Raw genomic sequence first — 18,173 nt, forward strand, 5'->3', positions numbered from 1 at the left:
TTCATTATGTATTATTTATTTTGTAATATTGAACACATTAGGTCTCCATACAAATCTGAATGTATTATCACAGTTCATTAATAGACTTTATTTTGTGCAGAATTAAATGTGACTGAGTTTTACATATTGTTGTTGTTTTCCCTATCACCTGTTAGTTAATATTTTATTCTGAAGGCCAATAGCCTTACTTCCGGTAATGTTATAGTTACCTCTGTCTGTTTTGATGCAGTTGCAGGCGTTAAGGTTTTTAACGCCACATTTCATCCAGTGGAAATGCTGCTTTTCACATTTACATATCTGTGTACATGTTTGATAATTAGTAATAATGAGTTAATATTTAGCTGTTTTTATCATTAGCCAAGTGTATTGTGTTTATTATTGTCGAGTAAACCAAACATTGATAAGCACCCAAACACTACTTATTATTTCTCTCTTCTAATAATGTTTCGAGCGTTAACCTTTCAGCCCATTTTTTTTCTTGTTGTGGGCTATTAGTGTAAAGACAATTACCTGCTAATGGTTATATACTGGAGGATTATTTTTTCCTGGAAATGATTGGAACTGTGTCATGTCAGAAGTCATGTTATAAACAGGTTCATCATCACCCAGCCCACAGTTCCCGTGTTCAAAGATAACGAGCACTTGAAAGCTACCATTCAGCTCTGAACCTGGTTTCCAGGAAAATGTTTCACATATAGCGTCTTTCCCCAGAGGAATGAAAGCAGCAGAAGTGCACAGCTGAAGGCTTCTGAGTACAGCGACTTCCTGGAAAACACACACAACCCATTGACCTTGCACGTCTACAGGACACACACAAACACTCAGAGAAACAGAGAAATTAGGACACAAACACTAAAAAATACAGAAAATATTTTATTGTAGGGCCATGTAAAACAACAGCCTTCAGCTGAGTGTAGTCAAACCTCACCCAAGCGACTGAAGAAGGCAACTGTGAATGTGATGTGGAGAGATTTGCAATGAACAATGGGTAAAGCATAGGCTGACTAGAGAAAATATAAAGGATAATCCACCATAAAACAAACATTTAAAAGCCATTTCACGATGATTTTGATTACCTGAATCAATATTAGTGACTGGTGATGTTAATTATTTCCTGAAGAGGAGCACAGAAACAGGAGAAGACAGATCTGATTGAGCATTTGCATTCAACTTGGGTTGGCAAATGAAAAATGTATTAATAAAATAGTATCCTATTAACATCCAGTTGTTTTAAGAGGTTTTAAGACAGATTAAACTAACAAGATATCATCTTTAAATGAGTGAGCTTTGGGGGGGGGCTAGAACTCCCCATTTACAGTCTTTAATGCTTAATTTAGCTAACTGCGGCTGGCTGTAGTTAATAAAGTAAAATCAGCAACGTCTTATCAATCTTCCTTTCCACCAATAAATCGAGTGATTGTATTTCCCCCATATGTCATATTATTTGCAATAATTTCCACAGTGTATTGTCTTGTTCAAAGATGTATATTCACAGTGAGCTTTTAGAATCTGATACTCCATGTTTTAAATCGCTTTCCACATTACATGAAATGGAAATAATATATCTGCTGAGCATATTATTGTACACATTTCCCTATAAGGTCTATAAGTATTTAGTATTTCTGCAACGTTTTGGATCTCTACAAGTGATAATAAAGTACTGTGGGTTTGAAAAAGGTTTTGCTGCACAATAAGTTGTTATGACTGACACCCGGATAAGTGGATAAGAACGGTTAAATTATCAACTCTGTGGATGCATTTACATATAAACCTCAAAACCGCCGCTTGATTCACTACTTTAACACGTTGTATGTCAAATTCAATTTAATTTAATCTTAATAGGCCAAAATATGTGTCAGCTTGCTACACTTACACTAACAGTGTTAACTTTAGAAGCTCTCCCTTACCACAAGAAAAGATATAGGCTATATATTTTCCACACTCTCCTTTTTTGCATGGTGGATCTACTTTCTCCGTTTGAAATGTCTGAAGGTAAAAAGGAGAAATTATTAGAAGCTAAACAGTCAAATAACAAGTACATTCATAGATATAGTGTGGTATGTTTGTGTACTCATGTATAATATATTGTGTATATCTAACTTTCTTCCCCGTTTTCCCCAGCGCCCTTGATGAGGCGTTTGTTGCCCCTCTTCCCCCCCGGTCCGCGGGGCTTGGCAAAGGCCTGCTTCAAGGCGTGCTCCATCGGGTGCACCTCCTCGTACAGGTAGTCTTCTGTCAGGCCATCGCCATTGTCTATCTCCATCTACACACACAGAATAAAATACAGATTCATTTTGACTATGATAACCAGTTTGTAGATCAAATTTGGTGACGTGGTTTACTGTTTATCTTCACAGAGATATATTACAGATCATGCATCAGTTTGTTATTTTAATCGTGGGTGATTTTGGTGATGTGAACCTTTTTGGTGACCTCCAGCTGATAGTCTTTCTCCACCTCGTCCAGTAGTCGGTTCTTACAGCTTGAATACAACATCCGCTCCTTGATGCTACAGGTGTAACCAGGCATCGAATATATGAACACTGGAAGAGATATAAAGTTGTTGTTTCCAACTTCACTGTATTATATTTGGTTATCATATCTGTTATGAAACAAAACCCCTGTCTCAGACGCTACAAAAGCACCCATAATCATTCTTCTCTAAACAACACACTACACAGGGGGGTTGAACAAAGTACATCAGTACTTACAAGAGGTGCTATCACTTGACCTTAATCAAACAGTAGTTTATGCACTTGTGTAAAAACTACTCAACATGAGCGACTTAACCAATATTTGAGCAACATTTTGATAACCATTGTGGTCACTGGGAGAAAAAAATGTAAACCTTTTTTTATTCAACCAGTGGATAAATATTGCATACCAAAAACAGACATAGAGAAAAAACATGGAAAATAGAGTAATAGAATATAATGCCTGAAAGCAGTTAAAAAAACAGTACTGTCCTCTTATAAAGTCCATATGGTTCAAATGTTAGTATAACATGATCTATTACCACACTGCATAATGGGCCAACATTATCATTGATTTGGAGTGATTGTTGTGTCAAGCCTGACAAATGAAAGTCCAATATTCACTCTCCTCTTTGTGTTGTTAAAATATGTCTCTTTATCTGCTAAATGTTACATTATGTTAAACAATCAGATTAAAGACATTGAGGGCATCTGCAGAATCAATCATTATTTCCGGTGGGGTCATTTCATGTTGCACACGACTCATTGTTATAGGTCAAATTGCAGATTAGTGCATATTAAGTTTGGGGTCGGCAACCAGATGGTGTAACTTGAATATGTGACGTTCTGTGAGATTCTATGACGAGCACACTGAAGATAAAAATGCAATTGACAGAGAGACTCACCCAGCGCCTCCTGCCGCTGGCCCTGGTGGGAATGTTTGAAGATGAAGAAGTGGTATCTGGGAGAATCTGAGGGAATCCTGTAGGGAAGCTCGTGGGTCTCTGTAGGTTTGGTGTGAACCAACTCAATGGTCTCTTTCTCTACATCCAGCCTCTGCAACACACACAAACAAGCTTTGTTCAGGGGTCAAGTCACCCCAATTTCACCAATAAATAAGTTACATGATGCACGCTGAGTAATTAGTAAAAAGGGGTTTTGTTGGGGCTCACCAGCTGTATGTAGTTGATGCGTCTCTGCTTGAGTTGCTGCAGAGCTCGCTTGGCCTCTTCTTGTAAGGGGAAGGCAAGACCTTGAAGAGTCTGCGCTCTTTTGTCTAAGCCAAACTCCATTGTGACCTGCAGGATCAAATAAACACAGAAACCTTGGTGTAAAAATTACATGTAAATGAAATCCTAGTGATATTAGTAGATTTCTTCTTACAACTATTTAGTGTGAAAAATAACAACATGACGCCTTCTCTCTGTTTATTTATTTATATTTATTGTCTCCCGCTTGATTTTTCTTTTTTACCTTCTCTTTATTCTAAATTAAGTTTGACCTTTTATCTATTCATTCTTTCATTTTTTTATTTATGTTTATATGCTGTGTTACTTATGAGTGTCCTAAAGGGGAAAATACATTCAATACTGTTTTCTTCTCAATTGAATGGAGTAGTAAAACATCGAAAAGGCTTACAGTGGAAAGTAGAGCACCGATATCTGAAATTTGTGGCAATTTGGCATCCAACTGGTGAAATGATTTGTTGTTGTTATATTTGAATTTCAACTTTGAATTTGGACTCAAAAAGATTGCAACAAACCCTCGCTCGCGCTGTTGGAGTCCCAATTCGTCTACGCTCACCCTGTGGATATAAGAGGCAGTTTTGTAATCTCCTCTTGATACAGAAACGGTTAGGATTGTACTAGGAAGAAAGTGTACTTACCCACACAACTTTATCCTGCAGAAAAAAGCATACAAAATAAGTACACTTAATGTACGTTTGTGTTTGATATCATATTCAGACAGTTTGTATTGTTGATCTTGACCTCTGTGACTCTGATTCGTTGTAACTCCTGCTCGGCTGCTGTGAGCGGGGCGGGGGAGCAGCAGGAGGACATGTGGCACAGGTATCCCTGGAAACACAGATCGTCCTGCAAACACAAACAGAATGGTACTGAACCACCAACAGTTAAAGATTTAATGATCAGTTGTCATGTTGGTGGGATCTTCCTCACCTCCACGGTGCCAAACATTTCATCTTTAATGTGACCTCCTCCAAACTCTTTCTTCAGGGTGGCGCGGGTCGCTGCATACACCATCTTCTGCCTCACCTAACGGGTGCCAAGACAGACAGGAGGATACAAGAAACTTCCATTACTATTTTGACTATTGATTACTTTTCTAGTCATTTTTCATGTGTTTTGTTGAGTGTTGTGTTAATAGTTTTTCATTTAAAGATGATCTTTGATACTTTTCCCCCTTTATTATTCACGACAGCTGAAGGTAGACAGGATAGAAGGAGAGAGGGGAGGGGAAACATGCATCAAAAGGCTTTGTGTTGAACACGAACCCTTCCTTACCCAAACTCAAACAGTGACACATTTTTTTACAGACGTTTTTTACGCTCCTTGAACACCCAGGATGTTTGCAAAATGATGGTTGTGCAGTTTGACTGATTTTTTGATGGTTGTTGAGTGACCTTTTATCCTTTTCTGTTTCTTACTGTCTTTTCTATTTACATTGAGGTTATGTGTCACGTTAATGCCACACATTTAGAAAAATTGTTATTAAGAAAAGGAAGAAGTTTATTAATCTGTTGAAGGGGGAACATTTTATTCTAGAGTCCATGCTTTGTTTTCTGTTAAGTTGTTAATCAGTTTCTGAAATGTTATAGTATATTTTAAAAGGAAGTGTCATTTTGGGATTATGTGACTACATCAGACATGTTGATGTGTCCAAGGCAGTTGTTCTGTAATACCATAAACAATAAATCATAAAGCCTTTTCTATTTAAATACTTTTCAATTGTGGTTATCAAAGTTTAGGTTTTATGGTAGTTCCAGGAAGAGTTTCATTTCGTCAAAAGTAATGCAGTTTAAGTTTTTACATAGACTTTGAATGAGTACATTTGATCAGTGACAGCAGGCAGCCTCTCCTGACATACTGGTGATTGGTCAGGTGACCAGGCGATGAAGATCCACTCGTGCCCTTGTGCATTCTGGGAGTCCAGACGGTAGAGGATGTAGCAGGGTTCCTGAGGCGTGAGCAGAGGGAGCAGGAACTGGTCGTAATCCTTGTCCCAGCTGTACGCTGGCTCTCTGTATGAATCTAACACCAACTCCTCTGCAGACAAGACAAACGTATCAGCATCTTCCGATTTTCAATAAGTCACCTGGAAGCTTACTAGTGTAAAACTTTCTTAACACTTAAGACATTTCATGTTTACCGTTTCTGATGACAATCTTCATTATTCGGATGGCACCTCCCCTCGCTCGGGCCAGAAATTCTTTCAGCTCCGATGTTGCTAAAGTAACCAGATATAAGGCAGACAAGACAAAACTGAGGATGGGGGGGTTGAAAGCAAATGAGACAGAGTTAGGTAGGTAAGAACCTGAGACTCTACTTCAGGGAGAACATTTGATCCACTGCCAGATCGTCACGCCATCCCCTATAGTGACTCACACAGGGACGTACTGCAGGTACCAAAGAGCTGATGAGAGATTTCAGTCTGAATAATAAACAGCCTCATTTCCCCCATAATTATCAAAACAAGGAATGGCAGTTTTAATACAGGAAACCAGATTTTGTTATTTATTGCCCTCCCTGCTTTTTTCTCACCATGGTTACCAAAGACAGCGGTCTCATAAATGATGTAAGGTCAGGTGAGAAAGGTGAGAGAGGTACGCTCCTGCCAATCCATCCCCCGATGCTCCAATTACAAAATGCCATAACACACATATACGTAGCTCTTAAACTAACCATTAAAGCCTTTTGGTGCTAAATGATTACAAATAACACAAAATAGAAAGACATTGGAACTGTTCATCGCTCATATACTGTACTTTTCTAAATGTGTATCCTTTAAAGCCCACAATCATAATGTAGATCCACAGGATAATGTCAGTGAAGTTTATGGACCATCTGTAAATGCACTTTTACAGGATATTAGAGAATTGTATCCCCTGTGTGGATGTATTACATGCTGTGGCACAGATCAAAAGTAAAAAAGCGAATGTAAAACAACTTCCACTTTAATTTGAAGCATCCAAAGTTAAACACAAAAACTTGAGAAATTGTACAGAGTGAATGTACAGAAAATAACTAACCATTGATTCCGGTTTGGTGTGACATCTTTTGGCCGTCAGCTTCACACTCCTCTCACGCAGGAAGGACCAGGTCCAGGTGTGTGTCCACGCTCCTCTCGCTCAGCAGGTAGCTGCCTCTCCACTGACAGCAGACAGATGGACCCATGCGCATCAGTGACATAAACGCCCAGAGGGTGACTCGGGAGAATCCTCACACTTGAAATACAATCTGCGGAACTGTGGCTGATGAGTAATAACGAAGCTGTCAGTGGATATGCCAGCCTCACCACTGATCTAAAACTCTTTGCGTATCAATGACCACAACTTTAACAGTCTCTATGGGGGAGCATCTCTCAAGTCACACACTGTCCTGCACTGTACTGTGTGTGAGGCCATGTAGAAATCCACCACTCATGACATCAGTGGTCAGTACAGAGTTTTCAGATGCTGTCAAAGCGCCACATGCAATGACATTTTATCACTAATTGACATAGAGTTTCTGATCAGCTCAGACCGACTGCATCATCTCAAATTAAAATGTGAAACTGAGCAACAATCTGTCTGAAACATTTCATGGAGCAATAATGGTTGGTTTTGTGTGTTTCTGTTCATGATAGTGGATATTTTTTGTTAATTTTGATGGCATACCTTTGTTAAATAGTTCATAAAAGGAAGATGGATGGGTACCTGGAGCGACAACAGCACTGTACTTAAATATAAGTGTGAGATTTCTCTCATACACCTTTTATCCCAAAATGTGAGCTATAAAGAGCTTCAGATGATTTGTGTGAAGACTATAGAGTTGGCTACAGACAGAACTAATGGATTCATTACAGGCCGCTTACATAAACACAAACAAACGCATCGAGGTAACACACACAAGGTAGATCAGTGTGTATGTTAAGGGAGAGTGAGAAAGTTTTACAGTTGTAAAAATGTGAGCGCCAAATGCTCTAACTGTCTCACCTTTATCCCTTTACACATCTTTCATGCACACATGCACATATGAGGGAGGTGAGAGAAAGATAAGTGTGTACCTGTGAGGTCACCTGTGAGGGGATAATCTATTATTCACTCAGTGGTGAGTACACAACCCAAGCATCTATACATTATTCAACAGAGCCCCGCCCCCCCCCTTCCTCTACTTCTGGAAGGCACTTACAGAGCACAAAAAAAAAGAAAAACACCCATTCATTAAATTGATTAAAACTGCCTGCGTTTCTCACACGCCTGCAGGTGTGTTCACAGATTGGTTTACTGATAGAGAAACTCCTGTTTGCTTTTGTAAAGTGAGATCATGTCAGTAGAGTGTTAATTGTTCTTAGAATAATCAATATACTAATCCTGTAATTGTGTTTATTCATTGTGTTTAAGGTTGTTGTTTTTACCATACATTAAGAATCCTATTAATACCAGCTTGTTTTTAAATAGCACTGTGTAAATTGTTCTAAGTAATAATTTTTTCAAGCACAAATGACCTAAATGTACCTACTTTCAGCTTCTGACTTGTAAGGGTTTGGTGTTTTTGGTCTATAATGAAAGTAAACTAAATAACATTGGCAAAGTAAGGGACGGGAAGAAATTACTTTGTGATTCATAGTTTGACCCATCTTCTGAAATGTTATATTTTTTGTCAAAACAACCTCTTAAAGGTGGGGTAGGTAAGTTTGAGAAACCGGCTGGAGATACACTTTTTGTTATATTCCATGGAATGCTCTTAACATCCCGATAGCAATGAATATCTTAAGTGCTTTGACAAAAAATCCATTAAAAAAATGTCATCTGTGGAAGCCGTAATACTGTAAAAAGCACGACCAATCATTTTAGCCGGCTAAAATAACTGGATGGCCTACCTGCCTGTCAGCCTTCCATCTGTGCACAAACTTATCTCGTGCCCTCATTGGTCATATGCGCCTTGCCTTCGTGTGTGTTGGAGGAGGGGCTCTGGAAGGAAGTGGCAGGTTTTTTCCGGCTGGGTATTTTCAAATTCTAGTGCACTCAAGCTGGTTTCTCCAAAATGACCTACCCCACCTTTAAATCAATTAGATTACATTAATAAATGTTGTATAATACATAAAGATGTATTTGATGTATGATACAAGTCAGAATAAAGGAGAAAGAAAAAAGGATATTCATCTAAGACATTTTATTATAAAATGTTCAGACAATAACAAAAGTTAAAATTAACATGACATATAAAAACAGGCCTAGAATGCCTGTAGATGTACCTCAAACAACATTAAAAACCTGAAGTTTGTGGGGTATTATTCAGTCACAGCAGGATCCACACGGTTAAAATACTGAAGGTAAAAAGTTTTAAATGTTTTAAAAACCACGAGGACAAAGAAGGCGGTCCAAAACGTAATCCTTCATCTCTGCATGATTCCACGAGGACTCACTCTGATGAACGTCCCCAGGGGTGGGGAACCTCCGGCCCCCGGGCCGTATACGGCCCGCGAGAACATTTGGTATGGCCCTCGAGGTAATTTATATACACACGCAAAAAATAAAAAAATTAAAGAAATCTAGACCGCAAAATAATTAAACAAGCGAGTGCCTGTTATTCCTGGCAACGGTCATGATCCTTGAACACAACACGAGCCTAACGTGTCATCACGTGGTATATGTCTCGTCCACAGTCTATGGTCTCGTCTGACAGGGGTGCAGTTCTGACGGAGAGCACCAGAACGATTCAAAAAAAATTGTAGTGGCTGTGTCTTTAGTTGAAAGCCCAGTGGCGATCTGTTCATCTGTCATTCTGATCATACAGTCAATAACTTTGTTGTTATTAGCATCTGGTTAGCTAGCTATGCTAACGAATATAAGAAGCTTTTTCTCCAACCAGTGAGGTAAAGGCACATCTTTATATGATCATTATAGTTATCAAAAAACAAGAGAATAAAGTAAACAGGTATAAAATACTATATGACAGTAAAGTAAGTTGTTATTAATAAACAAGAATACAGTTTGAAAGGGGAGTGGTTTGTAAAATATCCATAAAGAAAAAATAAATCTGCTTACAGTTCTGTTTCATATGGGTGTTGAGAGATGTTTCCATAGATCTCTTCATTTTGCTCTCAAAGTGCACCAGATTGATGCTTTTAACTTCAATATTTAAAAAAAAATCTTCCTGGACCGCCCTAGAGGAGATTAGGTCCCCCCCACTTAAATTATGTCCACATGGATAGGAAACTAAATACATTTGCACACATCTTGTGTCCATATCTTTCTGTTTGGTGGTCATGCCACAACCGTGCACGTGAATGCATGCGCGAGTCATGGCAAGATATCTGGACTAAGAGGTTGCTTTTTCTTTGCACAGCATGAAAGAAAGGCCAAATGAATGGGCTGTGATTTTTAAGCAGAGGTCAATAATTTGTACGGCCCTCGGAGGATGTTGAAAAAATTGAAATGGCCCTTGAGAGGAAAAAGGTTCCCCACCCCTGCTCTATGAGTCATCAATACACGGAAGCCAAAAAGTCTGTTAAAAGAAGAGAAAGAGTTATGAAGAGGCCCTTTATTCGCAGTTTGTCCAACAGCAGTTACATGAGGCTTAATAAGTGAGACCTCACCATGTTAGTGCAGGCGCTGGCAAACGTCATGTATCTGGGGTTGAACTGTAGCGTGTTGATCGGTCCTGAGTGTTTCCCGTCCAGCACAGCCACCTTCATCCCACTCTCAGTGCTCCAGACATGGACTCTCCCATCCTCTGAGCCTGCACAACAAGACATAACTTAAATAGAGATGCAGGGTATACATCTGGCCTATAAATGGGAACAATTATATTATTCAGATACTAATATTATTTCCAAAAATGTATCAGGCATTAGCACGAAACCCTATTGCTTTCCTTGAATCAACAAGCACAGCCTCTACACATTCGGATATAGTAGGTACACATCTTTAAAGTTAAATGTGTCATCCATTCATAAACATGTATTGTATAGACATTGACATGACTAATTAAAAAAAAAATGTATCATACATTTAATTGGAATTGCAAAATGCTGTGAAAAAGCTAATGTATGATTGTGACGTTTTTTTATGTAGTTTAATAGAAACATTTATGAAATCTTAATAGTCTAAACTGATTATTCTGTTGTCAATATGGTTGGGTTATGGAATAATTATTCACCCGTCTTTACTCACTACAAGCCTTTCTTGAACTTGGGTATGCATCAACTAAAGGTTATGAGCTTCTTTAAAAAAAAAACTAAAATGGGAAATGATTTGCTATTCAATCAGAATTGGCCATAAGTGATTAATGATTGTTGGTATCAGCTGAGAAGAAAATCCATATTGTGTATCCCCAATTACCACACAGGTACAACAGAGATCTTACAGGTAGAGACTAAAACATTTAACATGATGTAGTTCGTCTTACCGATCATGACAAACTGAGAGTCAGGAGTGAAGCAGGCCTCCAGGGAGATGCCTTTACTGTTGTTGTAGCCCTTAAAATAAACAGTAAAATTAATAGATAGAAAACACACTCATTTATACACAGGTGTAATTCAGTTGGTTAACAGCAATGTGATGTGATAGCTTTACGTCTCTTACAGAAAAAGTATGCAGCACAGATCCATTGAAAGCATTTAGGACACGAATTATCCCTCCGTTTGTTGAGATGAGAATTTGTTTCCCATCGTTACTGAATTTGACTCCAGTCAAGTCACAGGCGCGATTGAACTTTGTCTCAAAAGAGGCAAAGGGACCCTTTTAACAGAGATTAGATGTATTATAATACAGTATAACAGGGGAAAAAATATATCAGGGATATGAATATCCTGTGTACATGCAGGGATGCACAAGCAAACCACAGACACATCGATTTGCTTTTTACCTTGTCAAAAGCACGCAGGTCGTATAGTTTGATGGCCTGTGATTCCACTCCTGCAGCAAATATCAGCCCATCAGGGTCGAAGGAACAAACAGGTTTCCCCAGTGGATTAGTCAAACCCTGAAACACACATTGGAAATTGGTTATATGGTTTAAAAAGCTTGGGATTGAATCATTCCTATACAAATGCTGTTTTTATAATACAGATATAGGCCACGGATAGCCAACAGCTTATTCTAGACCACTGCCAAATTTGAAAATTCACCGAAAACCACTGCTATGCTGTGTCTCCGTACCGTTCTTACACTACCTACGTTACACTATCTGTAAACAGCATAAAACTGATTTATTATAACTTGAAAATACAGTAAACTGTTTCCTTCCATTAAGTTTGTTTGTTTGTAGCCTTTATTTAACCAGGTAAAATCCCATTGAGATCAACAATCTCTTTTTCAAACCTGCTAGTCTCTGTTTAAAGTTAATGTCTTACAGAATTGTGGGAAGATCCAAGTGTTCCATGGTTGCTAGTGGTCATAGGACTAATGTTTCTCAAAAGGTGTACAGTGACTATCTTACAGTGATCTAAGTACCTTAATGCTTATTAAACAGCTGTAACACTGTCTAAAAGCTGTACAAGTTTACTAAGCAGTAGCTGTTATTATACACTTCAGTGACTGCCTACTGAGAGAAGAGGAAGTGTCATTTTCCAGCCTGACGTACTACTTGACAGTTTGGAGCACGCAGATCCCAGATCCGGATCGTTTTGTCCAAAGATCCCGAGATAAATGTATCGTCCACTGGTGACATGGAGAGAGCTATAACCCTAAAGTTGAGATTTGAGACAAAACAAGACATTTGATTACAGGGAATAGTGATGGATATTGTTTACAATTTTCATATATTTTATGGATATTGAACATAATTGATGGTTGCAGCTTGTGTAGATAGTTTAATGGCAATGTTTCCCTGGTGTGCACACTTTGTATTTAGAATGAGTTTGTTAATGGAAACATATACAGTATCTTTGTCCACATCCATCTACAGCAAACAGTCCCACATGTTATCCTTCTTTTTTACTCACCTTGCAGTGTGACCAGGGAAATACCTGATGTACTGGTTGTCAGTAAGTGAAAGGTATCGGATGGTATCTAGAACAAAATAATATTTAATTGGCAAATCATCAAGAGAACATATATGTGCACTTTATTTTTAGTTCATAATGTTTGGTTGCTTTGTGTCAGCAGCTGACTGTCAGTACTCAGTAATTACCGTCTAGTTTGTTGGAGCTGTAGACCACTGTCTGTGTATCTCCATGTGTGTAGCGGATCAGATCTACTCCATACTTCTTGCTGTAGAGGGTCCCTTTAGGTCTTAGAAAGGAAAGAATATTTAAACACGTTAATAACTTGATCAGCTGGTGAACCGCAGTGAATAGCTGCACTGCCATGGTACGTACACACACACACACACACACACACACACACACACACACACACACACACACACACACACACACACACACACACACACACACACACACACACACACACACACACACTATATGGACATTCATATTCACAATCTGTATATGAGAATATGGGTCATTCGCATATATTTGGGGCGCAAATGCATACAACGGTTATAACCTGTTTTTAAAAGTAATATTATTGGCCACTTACTTTCCCTCTCGGATGTCATACAACACAATGCAGTCGTCGTCGCTGCTTGATATTGCATGTTCACCATCTGGGCTGAAGTCCACACAGTTGACTTTTTGGGAATTTTGTCGAAATGTTCTGGCAACCCTGAAACTCCGAAACACGCTGTCTGTGATCTTCATGTCTGCAGCTTTTCATTCAAAAATAATACAGTGTGTAAAACATAAAAGTGGACATTTGTATCAGCTCAGTTTTAAAGAAACCTGCTTTTCAACACTAGTCGAGCGAAACATGAGTAAAAGCGCCTAAGATCCTTCGTTCAAATTACATAAATACATGTTCAGATAAAAACAAGCGGATAAGGGCTGCAACCAGTCTATGGCTGCAACAACACGATAAAGCAACACGAGCTGAAAAGGAAGCGTTTGGTTTGGAAATCTTCATATACCAGAGGGGCGGTGCCATCCAATCGCCATTACATTTAGATGTTTCAACAAACCGGGTAGTGGCGGGAGTAGAAACGAGCATACATGTTGGAAAAAACGGAAGCACTGCATACACCACAGGAAATGGTGTCTTGCTGCATCGTTATAACGTTTTTTTTTAAATACTGGTTTAAAAAATAATTATGCTTTAACGTGTCTATGCTTGAACATGATCACGGTTATACATACAACACAACAGTCCAATATTCAAACATTGGACTGTTGTGTTGTATTGCTTGTTTATAGTTAAAATACATATCCTACGCTTTTATTCTGAAGTGTGCTTCCCGGGCCATCCGGAAGTCACCGGAAACGGCAAACATGTGTCCTCTGAAATTTATGTTTGTACATTGCTAGTGTGTAGTCGACTGACCTAAGCGACCGTATAGCTCATCCACAATGAACAGCTGTAGGAGAATAGCCTGTAGTGGCTGGAGGTCCGGCCTGAACACCGTCTTCTCCCGGATCACAACCCCGTCCAGCAGCCGGAGCCAGGCCACCTCCGCTGCCCCAGACCCCGACACGGGAGAGAAACCCCGGCTTAGAGCTATCGACCTGGCGAAGGAGGTCCAGCAGGAGAAGACGAAGCCCCCGGTGGTGGGACAGAGGAAGAAGCCCCAGGCGGAGGCGTCGGGAGCAGCGGAGGCAGAGACTCCTCCGCCGCCGTCCGGGCAGCAGAAGAGGGTGATGGAGCTGAAACGGTTCAGTCTGCAACTGCAACAAGTTCATCCCAACGTGCTGGCCAAACACCTGTTCAGAGGTGTGCTGTACCAGGACAAAGATGTGGTGATCACCAACAAACCTTATGGAGTTCCTGTCAAAGGTAAACTATCAATAGTTGAAGACAATCAAACATATTTAAAATCTAAGTTCAGTCAAAGAGAGTTTTTGGTAAGGAAAATTCATGAATGGATGTGTATTTCTTTAGAGCTAATACGATTAGTTGATTAATCCATTGGTGTGTTATTGCAAGAAGATATATATATATATATATATATATATATATATATATATATATATATATGTGTATATAATGTTACATTAAAATGCTTGATTTCTCAGTTTTTAACCAGCTTGATAGATGGCTGTTTTAGAGATTTCCCATTTTTTAAACTTCAACTGATTTAAAAAAATAAATAATTTAATTTAATGTAAATGGTCAATACATGTTTTGAAACCCAGCATATTGTATTACAATGTATTGTGTTGTACTGTCCACAACTCAAACATTTCATTTAAAATAAGAGGCAACAACTGAAACAACTACATATTTTATATTTTTGTTTAATAATGAACTGAAAATATGAATTAATTGTGTTTTGTAGTCTATTGGGTGGACAGAACCATCAACTATTAATTTGCTTAATTGGCTGTCTGGAATTCCATGCAAATCTGCCATTATACTCTATGCACAATGTGCAAAATATAATAAGCCCATTACATAATTATGTGTCTGCTGATATTCACCATAATGGTAACTACTGACAGTGTAGTATTGCAGTATTTGAATAGTTTTGATCATTACAATATTTTCATAAATGTAAAATCCTACTGACATTGGAGTGCCTGGACCTGAATACATGTGTATTTACTGTTGCTGTTCTCAGATGATTGCGGGGGAACATCCATCTCCTCTGTGCTGCCTGTTCTCTCCAAAATGATGGATGGGATGAAGATGAAGTCTGATTCTCAGCTGATCCCATGTCTGCGGCTGGAGAAGGAGACAACAGGAGTGTTCCTGCTGGCCAGGAGTGAAGAAGTAGTGCAGCACATACACAGCCTTGTCACAAATAACCAAGTGCAGAGAAAATACTGGTAAGAGAAGAAGTAGGACATAACACTGCAGTGCATACCCTTTTATCTGATGTCACAGAAATACATGTCTGTGTGAAACTTTAACTCGGGTAAACAATTTAACAAACTTCATAGACAGTACCAAATAATCAATGTGTATACACAATTTCTAACATAAATGGATTTTGATGCTTAATCCCAGGATGAATTTAGATTTGTTGTAATAGTCTGGGATATGTCAATGATAGGAAAGGAGCAGGAAGTTAGCATTAGATGCCTCATAAAGAAACCATGAGAAACTGGTTCAATCTGGTGGAAAACTGTAAAAATTACAACATTGAAACTAGGGTTCCGGATGTAAAGACGTATATGCAAATGATGACGTTTTGCTGTAATTGCTGTGGGATCAGAGATTGTGTCTTTTAATGAGGAATTTGTTGTCCATAAGGGTCTCTGAGTGTCTGTCTTTTTGCTGCACAGTTTATTATAAACTTATTATATTATCCCTAGTGATGCACAATGGTTAAAGATATTTGAGTCTTAACATTTTCACCTCCTCAGGGTGGTCATAGTGGGTGTACCTGTTCCATCTGAAGGAGTGATCGACATCCCCATCATAGAGCGAGAGGTCCCAGGCCCTCGCCCGCACTACAAGGTGACTCTTCAGTAAAAATGTGTCAATTCGTTTTTTCAGCTGACAGAAAATGAAATCTAAATTTGATAATGAATTGTCGTTAAAGTTGTGAGTACGCATACCAGTTGCAGCTTTACAATTACAGAGAGCTGCTACAGTATAGTATGTTTGCTATTGGTCACATTGTGTTAACTTAGTAGACTTTTGCCATTTATAGTTGCTTTTAGTAAAAAAAAGTCAAATATCTTTAAATATAAAAATGTAAATAATTATCATTCTTGGTATCACTATTCTATAAACCTTTTCTTTTATTTCAGATGGCACTAAGTCCTCTTTTCAGAGTGAGTGATACAGGCGAAGGTGTAACCAAAGTCCGCGCCAATCGGCAATCCCATCCTGCAGTGACCAAGTACAAAGTGTTGGACAGCGGCAGTGGCTGTAGCCTCGTGGAGCTCCAGCCTTTAACTGGTAAGATGGGTGTTCATTCTTTTACCAGACTGCCATTTCAGCTTGTCAAATTTCCTTTCAAGAAGACTGGATACATTTTTTCAACACAATGTCCTTCTTTCCTCCACAGAAGTGAAGCACCAGATGAGAGTTCACATGGCACTTGGTCTGACATGCCCCATTCTTGGAGACCACAAATATTCCCACTCAAACAAACTGGCTCCTCAGGTAAGATGTTTACATTGTAACACAGAGACAAGACAACATTTGCTCCCAATAAGTTAACAAATAGAAAATGACCCTTAAGGAAGAGTGTAATATCATCAGCTGCGTTTTGACAAGGGGAAAACAGAGGCATACCCGTTGTTAAAGCTGTACTTTGATAGGTCCATGCGCTTCATTAACCCATTATATAATAATTGCCTAATAGAAGTTGTATTAAATATACCATTACTGTATCTCAAATAGTTAAAAAAAAATCCTAAACATGTTGTAGATGTTTTCCTTTGGAATCAACTTTCCCAGATTATGCAAATCACACATGAATGTTTTAATCGCCTCTAGTTGTAAACAGCTACTGGTTCTACAGTCGAGGTAGAGAAGCCAAAATAATCAGAAATAATGTAAATAGCTGCTGACAGCCAACTGATCGTACGATATATGATCTATCTTTCGCCCTTGGTGGTGGAAATTGAAAATGAGAAGTAACCTGTGTGGTGATAAGGCTGATAAACCTCAACAGGAGACAGTGAGATGTGTCACATGTATATCCTTGAATTCTTTATAAATGTATTTAAACTGTAAGTATTTGTGCTGGGGAAGAGCAGCATCTTTTAATTTCATCTCCCTCCCAGTTAACAAACCAGCTACTCTTAATATGACTGATCCTCAAACCCACCCTATTGGCATTAAAGAGTGCCTTTATAAATCTGATGGATGATTATTCTTTAATTCAAAATGTCAGGTTGACTTTTGGTTTGCTTTCACTTGGGTATATCATAAAACAGATATGAGGTTATGAGGACCAACATTTCTGCAAGAGCCCAGTTTCTCTCACTCAGTATGTGCACCTTTGATAATAAGTAACACATTTGTTCATTTTGGTGCGCAGAAATTACCGGAGCGTGTGCTGGGAAAGCTTGGACTGGAGCAGAGCAAGATCCGCCATCTTCCTCTTCACGTGCTCGCTCGACAGCTGACGCTGGCAGGAAACACACAAGAAGACATCAACGTGACCTGTCCCATGCCTAAATACTTCAAACAGACGTTGAATCGACTGTGTTTAACGTTTTCGGATGAAAAGGACAAGCTATAACCACCTTTTTGTTAGCAATCCAAAGGATGTATAAATGCAGTGAGCAACTGCTGTAAAGAATTTCAGCTGCAACATGGGACAGGAGTGCACCATTTAGGTTAAATGGGCAATTAAATAATATCAAGCTTTGTAAATGTGAGATGCAAAATTATCAAACGGAAAATGTACAGTGCTATACAACTCGTTTTTTAGTAATAAACAAATGAAGCAGAACTGTATTACAACGTAGTAAATCCAAATGTACACGTCTTATCAAGGGAGGCATAGCCAGGCTGCTGTT

General features: G+C 38.8%; 2 protein-coding genes across 4 annotated transcripts; one reads left to right on the plus strand and one right to left on the minus strand.

Moving 5' to 3' along the window:
• Nucleotides 1-860: 860 nt before the first annotated feature.
• LOC117551067 (WD repeat-containing protein 82-like) lies at nt 861-13,778 on the minus strand. 3 transcript variants are annotated; one of them, XM_034223759.1, is made up of 18 exons: nt 13,240-13,778; nt 12,830-12,930; nt 12,642-12,708; nt 12,281-12,383; nt 11,564-11,680; nt 11,281-11,436; nt 11,105-11,174; nt 10,293-10,435; nt 5,580-5,753; nt 4,652-4,747; nt 4,463-4,567; nt 4,360-4,374; nt 4,237-4,278; nt 4,113-4,163; nt 3,647-3,772; nt 3,380-3,530; nt 2,422-2,543; nt 861-2,263 (listed from the first exon to the last, which is right to left on the minus strand). In XM_034223759.1, exons 1-18 carry the CDS (start codon nt 13,398-13,400, stop codon nt 2,096-2,098), a joined length of 1,968 nt encoding a protein of 655 aa, XP_034079650.1. In that variant the 5' UTR covers nt 13,401-13,778; the 3' UTR covers nt 861-2,095. The 3 variants fall into 3 exon arrangements, with proteins under 3 accessions (XP_034079650.1, XP_034079648.1, XP_034079649.1); XM_034223757.1 differs by lacking the exons at nt 4,113-4,163; nt 10,293-10,435; nt 11,105-11,174; ... (4 more) ...; nt 12,830-12,930; nt 13,240-13,778 and adding exons at nt 5,862-5,939; nt 6,742-6,862; nt 8,574-8,626 and having other exon boundaries at nt 861-1,114; nt 1,908-1,986; nt 2,101-2,263; nt 5,580-5,758; XM_034223758.1 differs by lacking the exons at nt 861-2,263; nt 2,422-2,543; nt 3,380-3,530; ... (5 more) ...; nt 4,652-4,747; nt 5,580-5,753 and adding an exon at nt 9,906-10,201 and having other exon boundaries at nt 13,240-13,726.
• Nucleotides 13,779-14,102: 324 nt separating this feature from the next.
• LOC117551069 (mitochondrial RNA pseudouridine synthase rpusd4-like) lies at nt 14,103-18,111 on the plus strand. Its single transcript, XM_034223761.1, has 6 exons — nt 14,103-14,526; nt 15,311-15,518; nt 16,059-16,152; nt 16,449-16,599; nt 16,709-16,806; nt 17,690-18,111. Exons 1-6 carry the CDS (start codon nt 14,103-14,105, stop codon nt 17,891-17,893), a joined length of 1,179 nt encoding a protein of 392 aa, XP_034079652.1. The 3' UTR covers nt 17,894-18,111.
• Nucleotides 18,112-18,173: the final 62 nt, after the last annotated feature.

Source organism: Gymnodraco acuticeps, unplaced genomic scaffold (assembly GCF_902827175.1).
Source record: "Gymnodraco acuticeps unplaced genomic scaffold, fGymAcu1.1, whole genome shotgun sequence".
Classification (NCBI taxonomy): Eukaryota; Metazoa; Chordata; class Actinopteri; order Perciformes; family Bathydraconidae; genus Gymnodraco; species Gymnodraco acuticeps.

What these genes read in the sequence shown, in the direction of transcription:
- LOC117551067 (XM_034223759.1), bottom strand. Translation starts at nt 13,400, where the DNA reads ATGAAGATCACAGACAGCGTGTTTCGGAGTTTCAGGGTTGCCAGAACA. An exon ending in CAGCTCCAACAAACTAGACG is followed by an intron (nt 12,709 to 12,829) that starts GTAATTACTGAG and finishes ATTTTGTTCTAG; the next exon opens with ATACCATCCGATACCTTTCA. An exon ending in CCAGCGGCAGGAGGCGCTGG is followed by an intron (nt 2,544 to 3,379) that starts GTGAGTCTCTCT and finishes TATCTCTTCCAG; the next exon opens with TGTTCATATATTCGATGCCT.
- LOC117551069 (XM_034223761.1), top strand. Translation starts at nt 14,103, where the DNA reads ATGAACAGCTGTAGGAGAATAGCCTGTAGTGGCTGGAGGTCCGGCCTG. An exon ending in GGAGCTCCAGCCTTTAACTG is followed by an intron (nt 16,600 to 16,708) that starts GTAAGATGGGTG and finishes TTTCCTCCACAG; the next exon opens with AAGTGAAGCACCAGATGAGA. An exon ending in CAAACAAACTGGCTCCTCAG is followed by an intron (nt 16,807 to 17,689) that starts GTAAGATGTTTA and finishes TTTGGTGCGCAG; the next exon opens with AAATTACCGGAGCGTGTGCT.